This window comes from Equus quagga, chromosome 9, assembly GCF_021613505.1.
Source record: "Equus quagga isolate Etosha38 chromosome 9, UCLA_HA_Equagga_1.0, whole genome shotgun sequence".
In the NCBI taxonomy this organism is placed as follows: domain Eukaryota; kingdom Metazoa; phylum Chordata; class Mammalia; order Perissodactyla; family Equidae; genus Equus; species Equus quagga.
The window spans coordinates 17,989,808-18,003,233 of NC_060275.1; the positions used below are offsets into that span (position 1 = coordinate 17,989,808).

Below are 13,426 nucleotides of genomic sequence, written 5' to 3' on the forward strand. Positions count from 1 at the left end.
CTTCCCTTTCCCTGACCAACCAGTGCAATTCACAAGGTCACTCTCCATCTACAATCACTATGACTATTGCCACCACGCCACTAGAATGAATGAATTAAACTGTCCCTGCTTCTTTGTATCACCTACTAGAGAGTCAAAGCAAGAGCATCATTTTGGCCACGTATTGGTCATCCCATGCCTGACATTAGGCGGCTAGGGGTCATGAAGAGTGACCTTTTGGTTTCTGGAGTAGGAAGCAAGATCCCTCTCCTCCTGAGATTCATACAACGGCAGATTCCCCAATCCTGGAAGGGGATCAGATGCTGAAGTGACAAAATCAAGATAAAGGTCCACTACTCCTGCTTGGAGAAATATCTTCTACCCTTCCCAAATAGAGTCGTTCCCTTTGGCCCTTGCACTCTGCTTTCTCCCGACTCTTGTCAACATCGCACCATCCTCTCCAATCAGATCTATGCCTTCCTTGTTCTTTTTCATCAACTAAATGTTTATTATCCAGAAATAACCAATCCAATTAAATTTGACTTAACCTGAAGGTCAGAAAATTACTCTTGGGCTAAACCCACACTTTCTGGAACTGAGTTGGAGGTGTGAATGGCAGACTATAATTATAGCTCTCCCTTAGATAAAAATATAGTCTTGCAAAGGATTGTGTTGAGAAACAGACCTGCCATGGTAGTGTAATTTACAATTGTAACTGTAGAAAAGCTCAAGGATAAGCAGCTTGCAATAAAATAGCAAAGCAAATTGAATAATCAGTTCCTTTAAATACTATGAAACATTATAAATAGTGCTGCTTTATGAGTCAGAACTAACCTCATAAATTGAATTTGGAAACTAGCAAAGAATATTTTCTGGGAAATGCTATTCTGTTTCCTTAAGTAAAAATAACCACTAGGGAAAGGGTATAATTCCAGGATAAACCTGGTAAGGTAATTAGAAAGAAAAGGTAAATGTGGATTCTAGAGTACACTTTTCCAGCTAACAGCCTGCCTATCAGGGGTAAAATGCACATCGACAATATTACCAGTATAGAGCACATACTTCCAAAAGCGCATGCTGGGTGTCTGTGAGCATCATGTCTCCCACCCGGTACCCGAGATCATCATTCACCCTGTGCTGTGCCCAGCTCATGGACATTACAGACTATTACTGGGGCTTCCTTGTCCTCTAGGTTTTATTTGGCTTTGGCCAGTGGGAGGTGTGGGCAGGAAATCTTCAAGTGTGAGGAAACAGCTTCTTTGTCATTTCCCTCCCACACCCTCTTGGCTTCACTGTGTCTCTGGCTCTGGCTCTCATCTAGAGGTCCCTGTTCCAGGCTCCAACTCCACCCCTCTCGGCAGACCTGAGGGTAGTAACGGCTCCCCACCATGCTAGTCCCTGGGTGCCTCAACATCCCTTGTTCCAGCCCACAGCTCCATATATAGGCCCTTAATTTCTTTAAACATTTTCTAGTGTGCTATCGTTTCCTGCTAGAACCCTAATTCACACAGGATCTAATGCTGGGCTCCCTCACATCTGCCTTCCCAACAAAGGCAGCAAATGCGAGTGAGCAAAATCCCAGAAATATATAGGCTAAGATGATGAAAGTTTTACCATCAAATGTACTGAGTCCTTACTAAAATGTTCACCAAAATCAGGACAGCAGGGAGGGGAAAATGGATGTGAAAAGAGAATGCTCTCTTTTACAGGGAAGACTGACAGTAGCCAAGTCTCAAATTCAGCCTCACACCCAAATCATGTGGACCAAGGCTGGGCTATTCAAAATAAATGGTTTGGGGGTGACGGTGACTACAGAAGTACAACTGGCTAGTACAGAAGCTTCTAATAATCAGAAGAGAGGCTCTTTGCAGAGATTAAGTTCACATTGTCATATAGCAAAGGTTTACGATTAACTCTGTAGGGATGTGAGGCCCCTAATTGCAAAAAGAAACTCCAAGTAAACAAGAAGGTTGAAGGATCCATTTAAGCAAAGAACGACTTATGCCTAAGCGGGAGCCATGTTTTTAAGGTAACTAATCTAGGTTCCTTATTTAGAAGATGCATGCTTAACACTAAGAGCTACACTCTGGGATCCTTAGAGCATCTGATTTGCAAAGTGTGTGTGTGTTTGCGTGTAACTAAATGGCATAAATAGCATCCCACACTCAGCACACCCCTCTCTATTTTCAGACCATTCTTTGGGATAGATGAGTGGTTCCTTTAAGTCATATTTTATGAAGTTCTTCAAACACATTTTCCTTTTATCCCCTTCCAAGTAGGCATTAAAAAACAGTGCTCACAGCATGATGAATATTTTAACATGAAATAATACACTAATCTTGGCCCAAGTTTCCAACAGGAAATCTCCCTGTTGGTCAAAGATCCTGGGATGGAACTCACCAGCCCACTGACCCTGGAGAGAAGCACCCACCAGGGCTTTAGGGTGGAACAGCTGTTCTTCAGAATACTTACTCGAGTAGGAGTCAGGAATTTGCTGAAAATGTGTTTGGGAGGAAGAAGTGATTTATGCCATGGAGTCTAAGCCCACATTTTCCTTTTTCTCATGTTATAAGTTCTTATCACCTTGCTGGCATCCTTCTTTATGCATCACTGTTACTCAGTTATTGATAAAATAACATCATCCAACCAGACGCGTTCAAACAAGAACCTATCTCGTATGTATATCTAAAGCACAAGCTTCCCCGTAACTAGCTCTTTCATATTTCTATGTAAGTAATCTAAACCTTGAAAAAAAATCTATTTCAGAAATCACCTAGGTTTGAACTTTCCAATCAGACTTATCCTCTTTCTCTGTATCCCACCACACAAAATCCTCACAATACTACTTCTGAAATGCCACCCACAACTGCAGCCTCTCTCCAAGCCTCCTCTCCTCGGTCGAGTCTGCACGCCCACATGCACTACTGCATTAGCACCACAGCCACACCGACTTACACCTTATTCCTGTGATGGTCATTTATGCTGTTCAAGTATTTTCAGCCTTCTGGGCACATGGTAGAATCACTCTTCCTGGCCTCCTTGTGATTACATAGGAACATGTAACTGGTTTTGGCCAATGAGCTGTGAGAAGTGACCCCTTGTCACTTCTGGGCCAGAGCATTTAATGGCACTTGTCGCAGTCAACCCTCAATGGATATCAAATGTAAACAAGTACTCAGTCTTGTCATAAGTCATTAAGATATAGGGTTGTAACTATAGCATAACTTATGCTGATTGATACACTCTCCCACCACCCATTCTAAACACTGTCACCAATTCATATGGTTATGTCACTCCCCTGTCCAAATAACTCATCTCTATCAGAGTACAAACCCCTTAGTCTGTCCTTCAAGGCTTTTTACAACTTGGCACAAGCTTACACTGTCAGCCTCAGCTCGTACCTCCCCACTAAACAGAGGAAATCGGCTTCCTAAGAACTCACTGAGCAGGCCCGTTTTCTGCCTTTAATCTGATTAGGTCCCGTTTCTCAAATGCCCACATCTACAACCACACAGCATCTACAGCTAATGAAGACTGCGTAGAATTCACAAGTCCTAGTGTGGATTTTTGTTCTGCATTCACCAAGTTAACCCAAATATTCATGTCTTTCATTAACGGCTAAGAATCTTCCATGCTAGCCCTTCCTAAATTCTATTCCCGCTTTCTGGAACTCATATAAAACTTGTTAGATCTTCACATTTCGTCCTTTTTGACTTCTAACCTCTTTCATATATTTCATCTCTTTATCTCTGTGCTGTATTCCAGGTAATTTCTTCACGATCTATCTTCCAGTACACCGATTCTCTCTTCAGTTGAACCATCCGAATTTCCTCCCAGGGCTACAGCATGGTATGCTGCTTTTCTACCCTGTATTTCAGTTTCTTCTTCATCTTGGACCTGTGGGCATTTTTAAAAAACTTTCTTGGATGCTCAACTAGGCATTTAATAGATGCTAATTTCATATTACCAAGCATTTTTGGGTGTTTTAGACAGACTTTCCGGTTATCTTATAAAAGACATTAGTGCCACAAACAAAAATTCTAGTATCGTGTTTTGCACATACATTTTATTTGTTGAATAAGTGAGTATTTGTCAATATGTACATGAACACACAGGCGAGCACTGGGTTGAGAGCAAGAATATCTGGGTTCTAAGATGCAAAGCCACTTCCCAGCTATGAGGGCTGAGGCAAAGAACGTATCTGAGCTCAGCTTCCTCAACTGTAGAACTAGGCTATTAAGACCTGCAGCCCACCGCACAGGTTTATTGCAAGGTTCAAATGCAGAAACATAGGAAAGTGCTATGAATACAACTTAGGGAAATACAAGTATAAATATAACAAGTAACAGAAACTGAATTTCAAGTTGAGGAACACTTAATCACGCCCTCGGATTATACCGATGGACTGATAGGAGTCAACAAGAATGTGACAAAACCGCCAATTGCTAATGAGAACGAATATGCCCTTCTTCTGAGTGGGAAGAATTTTGCAATATCCTGTAGCCTGTCCCTGTGATTAATCACTTCCTAAACTTCATGAAAACGTCAGAGACCCACCATCAATAACTCTCTCACAGAAGCACAAGGGCCAAATGTCCCACGTTTATTTACATATGAAATGTGTTTAATACAGTTATGATGGATGTAGTGCACCACACCTGACAGCAGCAAGACCTTTTGAGGAACCGAACGTTGACTACAGTATATCATGCAAGTATCTATATATACACAAAAGAATTTCTTTTCTTTAAAAAAAAAAAAAGTACAAAACATGTTCAGGGATAAATACAAGATATAAAATGCAAAAGAAAACACAAAACGAAACCCAAAAAATATAACTCTCCCAGAGAACTATAAACGGAAGGGACAGAAGAGTACCTCTGCTGCACTTCAATAAAGCAGAACTACCGATATGAAAGATACTTATTGAAATGACCGAACTAAACCCAGGTGGCTCAGTGCTTAATTGAACGGCCAATCGCGATGCGCAGGCAGCTGCATCGATAAGTCGGTGGTTGAAGTTGTGCATCCCAACTCTAAGTACCAGAACGTTTGGCAGTAGCACCCAGAAAAGGAAACGCCAACTCTTTAGACAGCAAAGGGTTAAGTCAACTGTGATTTTTTTTTTTCCTGTCAAGAGCCAGAGAAATACTTGATATCTTTAGTTGTGTCTTTGTAACAGTTAATAAATTACATGACAAAAACTTGACTATATAAACCTATTGATCTAACTATATATTTGTAACTTTTACAGTAGTCCAGCCCTTTCGTAACTTTATCTCCTTGTGCTCTATAAGCTAGCCTTGCAAATTTGCTGAGAAAACCGCCAGCCCCCGTTTTTTCCCTTTAGAATAATACCCTTCCTCCCGTTCGAAGATGGAATTAAGGAAATCCACATTCCTTGCTGGATTTCTGGCCTAAGTTTTTATCCACCACCGGGAAAGAAGCTACCTGCAAGGCTGCTTTAAACACTGTTTGGTGTGGCCTGGAAAAAATGCCACACGCAGAGTGCGGTCACGTCAGAAACGCGCACCCCCAGACTTAGAGCAGGCACGTTGAGGATGGTGCTAAGACACTTAAAAGTCCCTAGTGTTTTGAGACCCACAATCACCTACAATTTATGTAGTGAATTCTAAAAATTAAAAACACTAAAAAAGGCATTATCTTAGCCTGTAATTAGTTAACCCATTCAAATCTGTAACATACAAAATGGTTTATTTGAATTCAGGAACTGCCCCTGTAACTAAGAACTCTGTTTTAAAGAAACAGTACAAAAAGAAAAATTCTAACCTGGAAAGAAAAAAAAAAAAAAACATTTTCCACTAAATACTGATACAAACATGTAACAAAGAGTATAAAAAGTTATTCATTTAAATATATACAAACTCTTTTAAACTCAAATACTGTTTTAATACTTATCGAGGATATACACGACGAGGTGAAGGTACACTGAAGGAGAGTATATTGCAACAGCCTAGACAGGACTGTTAACTCGATTATTCTGCAGACTTTTTGTAACAAAAATGTCCTTTTTATTCCAATGTGGACAGGGGTTCTCCGTGGGGAGGTCCGTGGCTATTTCTCAGCTGAGCTCACTCTTTTGGATTTGATGAAGGCCATGCCGTGTGTCCGCATGTGAGCATTTAAGGCAGCTTCCGTTTCGAACGTTTTGGCGCACACTTTGCACTTTCTGTCTGACGCTGCGCCGTCGGCCGCGTCGTCCTCGTGGCTGGGCTTGTTCTCCTGCTGACTGTCCTCTCCGGCCCCGTTCTGCTTGGACACCGGCTGCGGCTCCTTCAGCTTGTGCACGATGAAGAGGTGCCTGGACAGGGAGACGTGCGACGTGTAGCAGAGGCCGCACTCGCGGCACTGGTGGGAGGAGCCGTCCGACTTGTGCTGAGGGATGTGTTCGTGGAACTGCAGCAGATTTTCGGTGGTGAAGCCACACACAGCACACTTGTGAACCTTGAAAACGTTTATCTTTAGCTTTTTCAGTGGCTGAGTAATTGCTCCTCTGGGAGGTCTGAACTCCAAAACTGGTTCTTCCAACTTCCGCTTGGGACTGGGAACCTTTGAGAAGAAGAAAAACAACAGATGACACAACTGAAACCCGTCTGCTGTGTGGGTGATAAAACGATCAGCTCTCTCGGACTCCAGAGCCGCTGGGAAGACGTGTCCTGGGAGCTGCGGGATCTGGGTTTTCTTACAGCTGCGCATCTGCCACTGCACCCCATGCTCACACCTTTCATCCACCCCGCAAAAGTGAGCGGAGTTCCCGTGTGACCAGGCATCGCTCCGGCCAGTGGGCAAGCATGACCAAACGAGCCCCAGCCTTCAGGGGAGGAAGGCTCCAGTGGAGCAGGATGAAAACAAAGGAGTCAATCTACAGTGTGTCAGACACACGGAAACAAACCAGGACACAGGAGAGGGGATGGCTGTTAGGTCACGTGGCTCGGTCAGGGACGGCCTTGGTGATAGTTGACATCGGAACAGAGGCCTGTCGCAGCCATGGTGCGAGCCATGTGCCCCCACGTCAGGGGAAGGGTCCAGACATGCAGAGCTGTGCGTGCAAAGGCCGAGGTGGGAGCTGGCCTGTGTGCTCAGGGGACAGCAGGGAGGCCAGTGGGGCTGGAGCAGGTGACCAGCTGTGTGCGGACACGAGGCCAGGGAGAGGCAGGGGGCGGACGGACTGAAAAGCACCTTGTGTGAGAGAAAATGTCAGGGACTTGTGCTTTTTCTTTGACTAAGATGGAGAGCCAGTGGGGACTCACCTGGAGGGACTGCCCTTTCCTGCCCCCTCGCCATCAGCAGACCCCTTCCCCCGCTGGCCATGCCTTCCTCTTTCCTTTCCAGCTTTCCAGGTCCGACCCACATCAAATCCCCTCACTTCTAGCTCTCCAAAAACCCAAGCCAAAAGAACACTCACTCCTCCCTACTCCCTTTCGGGCCTGTTCACAGGGCACCACTCACACGCGGCCTGGACCAGAAGCTGCCTCTGCACCTACACTGTTTATTTCACCTGCCACCCCGCCCCCCGCCATTACTCGAGGGAAGGGATTACAGTTCAATGCGACACTAGTCTGACTTGTATCCTAACGAGGCTCTACTCAGTGGTTAACTCCTTGAAGCACACAGCCGCTTTTACCAGGTACATTCCAGATGCAGCACAGTGCCAATGAAAGACGTCTCTACAACGTCTGCTCAACTGTTGCTTTAACTCTAAAAGCACCTGCACACACACCTCTTTACACAGGTCATCACGTATCCTGTTGTCTGATTCAAGTTCACTATCCACTGGTGTAAGAACGAGGCACGAATTTGTCATGTTATCTTTTATCGTTACAAAGAGAAGCTGAAAGGAATCAATTTTTATTAGGTACCTCTCACAACCGATATGTTGCCAATGAAAAAGAATCTAGCTTTATACACTCCTTCTGGCTAAGAGACAATTTCCATGAGTCAACATAAAATTTTAAAATCTATAAATGTAAAGAGATCCCTAAGCTGTTTTTGGAAGGATATAGAAGAAACCTAATAGGAGCAAGATGAAAGGTCAGAATGGGTGTAGAGGGAGATTACCCATTATTTTATACCTTTATGCATAGTCTGAATTTTTTTTTTTTTTTAAGATTTTTCATTTTTTTCCTTTTTCTCCCCAAAGTCCCCCGGTACATAGTTGTACATTCTTCGTGTGGGTCCTTCTAGTTGGGGCATGTGGAACACTGCCTCAGCGTGGCTTGATGAGCAGTGCCATGTCCGCGCCCAGGATTCAAACCGACAAAACACTGGGCCGCCTGCAGCGGAGCACGCGAACTTAACCACTCAGCCACAGGGCCAGCCCCTGAATTTTTAAAATTGTGTAACTGTAGGAAAATTTAAATGGAAAGAACACATGGGAAAAGCAAGTTGACACACTTTTACTACAAAGAGATCAAGTGCAGTGTTTGACCTTGGTATCTTCTTTTATTTCGGTCTCCTCCTCGTTGGCGGCTTCTGCCATTTCTTTCAAGTCCGGGTCCTTAATACCGTGCATGAGTTGGATATGCTTCTCCAGCATCAACCGTTTCGTAAAGGTACGCCGGGAGTCGGGGCAGTGCCTGTGGAGCCAAGACAGGGAGATAACCTACTTGCCGAAAAGTAACTCATGCCGAAGAAGGTACTTGTCGCTGAAAGACCTTCACCACCGACGGTACACTCTGAAGGGTCAAGATGACCTGTATGAAGACCAAAGGTCCAAAGCGAAATAGCCATCTTGCTATAAATCATAGTTTCCAATTGGTGAAAAACAATTTCGCAGCTTTTGTAAAGAGTTTTCTGTCAATTTTTGTGTCCTTACAGGACCAGCCTAATTTGGTTCAGATGGAATATTTATTTTCTAGGTTTGGTTAAAGTATTCATAATTAATTCATAATTCCAGATGGCTTTAATTTTAAAAAGGAGAATATTAAATTTCAAAAGTTTTCTTTACAATGACTCAGAGTGTTCCTTCAGAATTTGCATCATGAGAGGCACTTAATACGAAGAAGGTCCCTCCCTCACCCTTCCTGCCGATGGTAACCATCCTGGGCCACTCTGCCATCAGGAAGAGAAGACGGGGCTCCAGCCCTGTCAAATTCCGCATCAAAACACAAACACAGTATGCGTGATTATAACCACAGCACTCAAACACGTGTTCATTCAGTAGATTAAAACACAGAAAATGGTGAACAGATATCCAAAGCAGGTCAATTATTTAAGTTTCCATTTCATCTTGTGCAAAAATCCCCTGTAGATTATGAATACAATTTTTTTAGAAGATATGAATTTACCATTTTCTTAATAAAATGGGCCCAAAACAGGTAAACAAAAAGTTAATGACCCTGGTGATTACAGACACTATAAGGCAGACACCAAGAAGATCACAGTGAAGGAGGATGACAAGTCCCTCACGGTCTGACACGGAACCACATTTGCTGCCTTTGAAAAGGCTTCTGAGGATGTTATAATGATTGGTCCCAAACCCTGATGATTTCAGGTTAGAGATCCTCTCCAGGGGCTGTGACAGGAGCCGGCACCGACACCGAAGAACAAACGAAAGGAGCCGGACAATCCCATTTTACTGCTTGATACTGACTTCACCAGGAAATAGACAAAACCCATCAGATGAGGGGTTAGGCCTCGCCAGACTTCCTTCTCATCTGCTCGGTCCTGGGCTTTCTTCTAAATTCTCTGATGCTTTCAGTGTGGTCTCAACATACAGACTTTATTTACGGAATGTTCTCATCTCATCGGAATCACTCCCAGCTTCAATGTCATTGAAGGAGAGTCTACATCCCTATTTTCCTACCCAAGAAATTTTCCCTAACCAACCAAGACACAGTAAAGCCCCACTGATCTAACAGCCAAGCTTCACCGCCTCCTGACCACATGGTACACGGAGCCCTGCTTTCATCATGGTCACACGCTACACACTGACCACGTGGCTTCTGGGTCTTTTAGTCCTCTCTCTTTTATGAGAAGTGCCTTAAAGTAAGTGACCTTGTTATATCAACTCACTTTCGGCATGTTCTAGTTGAATGGGTGATAAAGTTTTTTCACTAACCATAATATAACAAGTTCTAATCTTCAAATACACAAAGAAGTCACTCACGACCATGCACTGAGTGCTATGACGGTCCAACAGTGTGTGCTGAGAAAAGGCTGCTCTGCATTAGGTGGTGGGCTGCAGCCAAGGGGCAAATGGTCTAGCCTAGGACTGACTCCATGACCGGGCTCTGTCAGGGCCTGCTCCAAACCACGGAGTAAATCAACCAGCCAAATCAGCCCGCCAATGCTGGCAACTCACTGTGTGTATAGAGACCAAAAAGCACCTGGAAATCAATCACTTCTCCAAAATTCTCAGTAATAAAATACATACGCCTGGATAACAGATAAGAACATAGGAATGTACACAGGGTACGCAAGAAACTGCTCCGTTTTACTTTAGTATTTTTAAGCATTACAACCAAGAAACTGTATGTCAAAACAGAATATATTTAAGAAACAAAATCTATAAACTGGAGCAGAGGATGTGGAGCAGAAAGTAATGGCAAAATACGAAAAACCTTGGAGAAGTTCCAGCTTACTCCTTTCACTGTGCTTCCACGTTAGAAACTACAACTTACGAGCAGGTATAAACTTTCCTGATGCCTTTGTGCTTGATCCGGTTGTGACGGCACAGGCTGTGAGAGGAGCTGAAGGATTTGTCACACTGGCGGCAAGGGTGCTTCTTCATTTGCTTTATCAGGAGAAAGGAGAGAGAAAGTCACTGAGAGAACAAAACCAGAAACGCTTTAAAAACTAAGAAGTCTTTCATGATAGCTTAAGTTAATCATGCTTATTTAACAACACAGTAACCAAACTAGAAGGTTCTTTTTAAAATGTAACAAAAAGGGAGGGTAGGGCTGGGGTAATCGTGAAGGGGCTACTTTCTAGAGAACGGGGTAAACTTTATCAGAAGAGTAAAAAATTATGTATTTTTTTTCTCAAAAACACTTACATTTTTGATTCAACACAAACACCCAGATATTTGAAGAGAAAACATTACCTAAATTTTCTTTGCAAGAGATAGAAATGTTATTTTTAAAAAAGCAGATAACATACGAAAACATAATTCTTCAGTAAACACCCAATGAGGTAGTGTTATATCTAGAAAGCATATGTAAGCTTGCCAATGTGCCATTTTAAATTAAATCTCTGGCTAATTTTAAACATTTTAACTTTTCCCCCTAATGATTAAGTAATTATTCCTTCTATGAGGAAAGAGTTTGCCAGAAGGTCTTTTGTTTTAAATAACATCATTTGGTTATCTCAAGAACAAAAAAGTTTGAAACCACTTTATGGAGGTTGCCTGGTGGTGTATGTTGGGTGTGTGAGCGCATTTGTATACGGGGTAGGGGGGAACTCAGCGAGAGAGTGCGAGAGAAAGCTATCGAGAGATATAAAATCAAAGTTAAAAGTTTCCCTCTTTAGCTATTGCTAAGACATAATTATGTTAATTCAACAGATTCCCATGTGGAACCTTTGAAGTAAAATTAGTGGGTTAACTTTAAAACAAATTCTTTGGTGATGATGTGCACTGCAGTCTGGAATTAAAGAATGTCACATCACAAGGAAATTCAATCAAGAAAGAACTGTCAGCCTCATGAATGGAACAAAATTTGGCTCAACCCTCATGAAAAACAAGGCTGAAGTAGAAGTAAGTTCTCATGTGAAATAGCATTCCTATTTTTGGCAATAAGAAGAGACAAGCAACTGTGAGCTAAGTGATAAAGAAATGATAAAGATTTTTATAATTATTTTTACACTGATCACCTGACAAACGCGTCCTTCTAGGAAAATCTGTTTAAGTGGTTGAGAGTTTGGCTCTGGAGTCCCAGAGACGGGCTGGGACTTGTCTCCTTGCCTCCACTGCTCATAGATCGTGTGACAGGGGAAAGCTTCCCAACCTCCACAGACACCCAGCCCCCAGACTGTAGGGTGGGCGTCACCACAGCGCCTTCCTCAGAGGGTGCTGGGGGACGGGGGGACGAAAGGGTGCCTGGGACACAGAGACATCCTCAATAAAAGTTCTTTTATTAATAATAGTAAAGTTACATAACCAAGTTTCAACTAAAAGAGTGGAAAGTACTGTCTTTTATGAAGCAAATCAGTCTAGCAGGCGTTCAAAGGGTCTTGAATCTAGACAAGGGCAAAGGAGTGTGCTGCTTCTCCAAGTTAAAGATCAAAGTCATACGGTTGCTTTTATTGTTTTCCTAAGCACATCGCCTCTGGGATCCATGCACAGATACCCCAGATTATAAGAATCGTCTCTGGGAAAAAAGAGGGAGAACAAAGCCAATAACCAGGTAGTGCCTCTGAGACACAGTGCCCCTTCTCCCAAAGGTACTCCCTCAGAAAACTGTTGATTGCATAAAACAGACCATCCCCAGTCTCCCGGATTAGCACTTACGTAGCCAGAGAATGAATAAGAGGTCTCTTGAGAATAAAGCTTTAAGAAAATAATAGTCAGCCATGAATATTTCTGCTATGCTTCAATAAAGGTATTTAAATATCTATTAATTCTAATTCCCGTGGAATTTTGTGCATAAAAGATGGACAAGGTTAAGATCACCTGGAAGAGTCCACGCACAAGACATCTTTCTAAAAGCAAGAGAGTTGTAGCAAATAATCATAAAGGACGTAGAGAACAGAAATTTATCTTTCCAGCCACATAATAGGGCAAGAGGCCTCAGAGAAATGTGAAGTGGATTTTCTAAGATGAAGGATTTAATATTCTATTTCTTGTTATGCTGTAGCTATATTAATATAAAATCAAAGTTTTAAGAGAAATATCAATAAAGAAATCCTCAGTAGATAATAAATTAAATGAAGAGCAGTTTAGCTGAATCAATAATTACTATTTTCAAAAAGAGTCGACAATGTGTAAGATATTCCTTCTTTTTCAACATCTTTATAAAAAAATGCAGAAATGAACTGTGCAATCCCAAAACAATGGAGCAGAGTTTCAAAATCACTGACGGCAAGAAAATTACAGGTTTAAACACCAGTTTCCATTTCAAACCTGCCATGTTCACATTGGCTAACAAAACAAGTGACTTTCTTCTTTGTTAAATTTTAAATACTAACTTATTTAAACGTGCTTTACTGATTTTTATAACTTATATTTTCAATATTATGATAGTTGATACTGCTACTTTATGACACAGAAGGCAATTTTTATAAAGCACATGAAAATGGAAAAAACAGCATTAAGAAAATGTAAAGCCTATCATCAATGTTTTCAAGGCTTTCAAGGTCATTTATTTCCTTCTGGTGCTAATGCAGTGTAAGCTGATCTCGAGGGAATCAACGCCTTGAGTAGACTTCATATTTAACTAAAATTAGAAAAGAAACATATTTTTCTATTCTGTTATGAATTATTGTTTGC

The 13,426-nt window shown here is 42.2% G+C and overlaps 2 protein-coding genes across 9 annotated transcripts in view; both read right to left on the reverse strand.

Moving 5' to 3' along the window:
• The window catches only part of LOC124244964 (O-acyltransferase like protein-like), a 67,130-nt gene extending 65,761 nt beyond the window's left edge, over nt 1-1,369 (reverse strand). Inside the window, exon 1 of the mRNA XM_046672028.1 lies at nt 1,259-1,369. Within this exon, the coding sequence (XP_046527984.1) occupies nt 1,259-1,369 (111 nt within the window). The remainder of the gene's footprint in view (nt 1-1,258) is intronic.
• Nucleotides 1,370-4,025: 2,656 nt separating this feature from the next.
• The window catches only part of ZNF532 (zinc finger protein 532), a 108,537-nt gene continuing 99,136 nt past the window's right edge, over nt 4,026-13,426 (reverse strand). For 6 of the 8 annotated variants that reach the window (XM_046670953.1, XM_046670950.1, XM_046670952.1 and 3 more), the window contains 3 exons: nt 10,623-10,735; nt 8,429-8,576; nt 4,026-6,549 (listed from right to left, as the gene is read on the reverse strand). In XM_046670953.1, the coding sequence (XP_046526909.1) occupies nt 6,055-6,549; nt 8,429-8,576; nt 10,623-10,735 (756 nt within the window). In that variant the 3' untranslated portion in view covers nt 4,026-6,054. The remainder of the gene's footprint in view (nt 6,550-8,428; nt 8,577-10,622; nt 10,736-13,426) is intronic. The other 2 variants (XM_046670954.1, XM_046670957.1) reach the window with 1 other exon arrangement.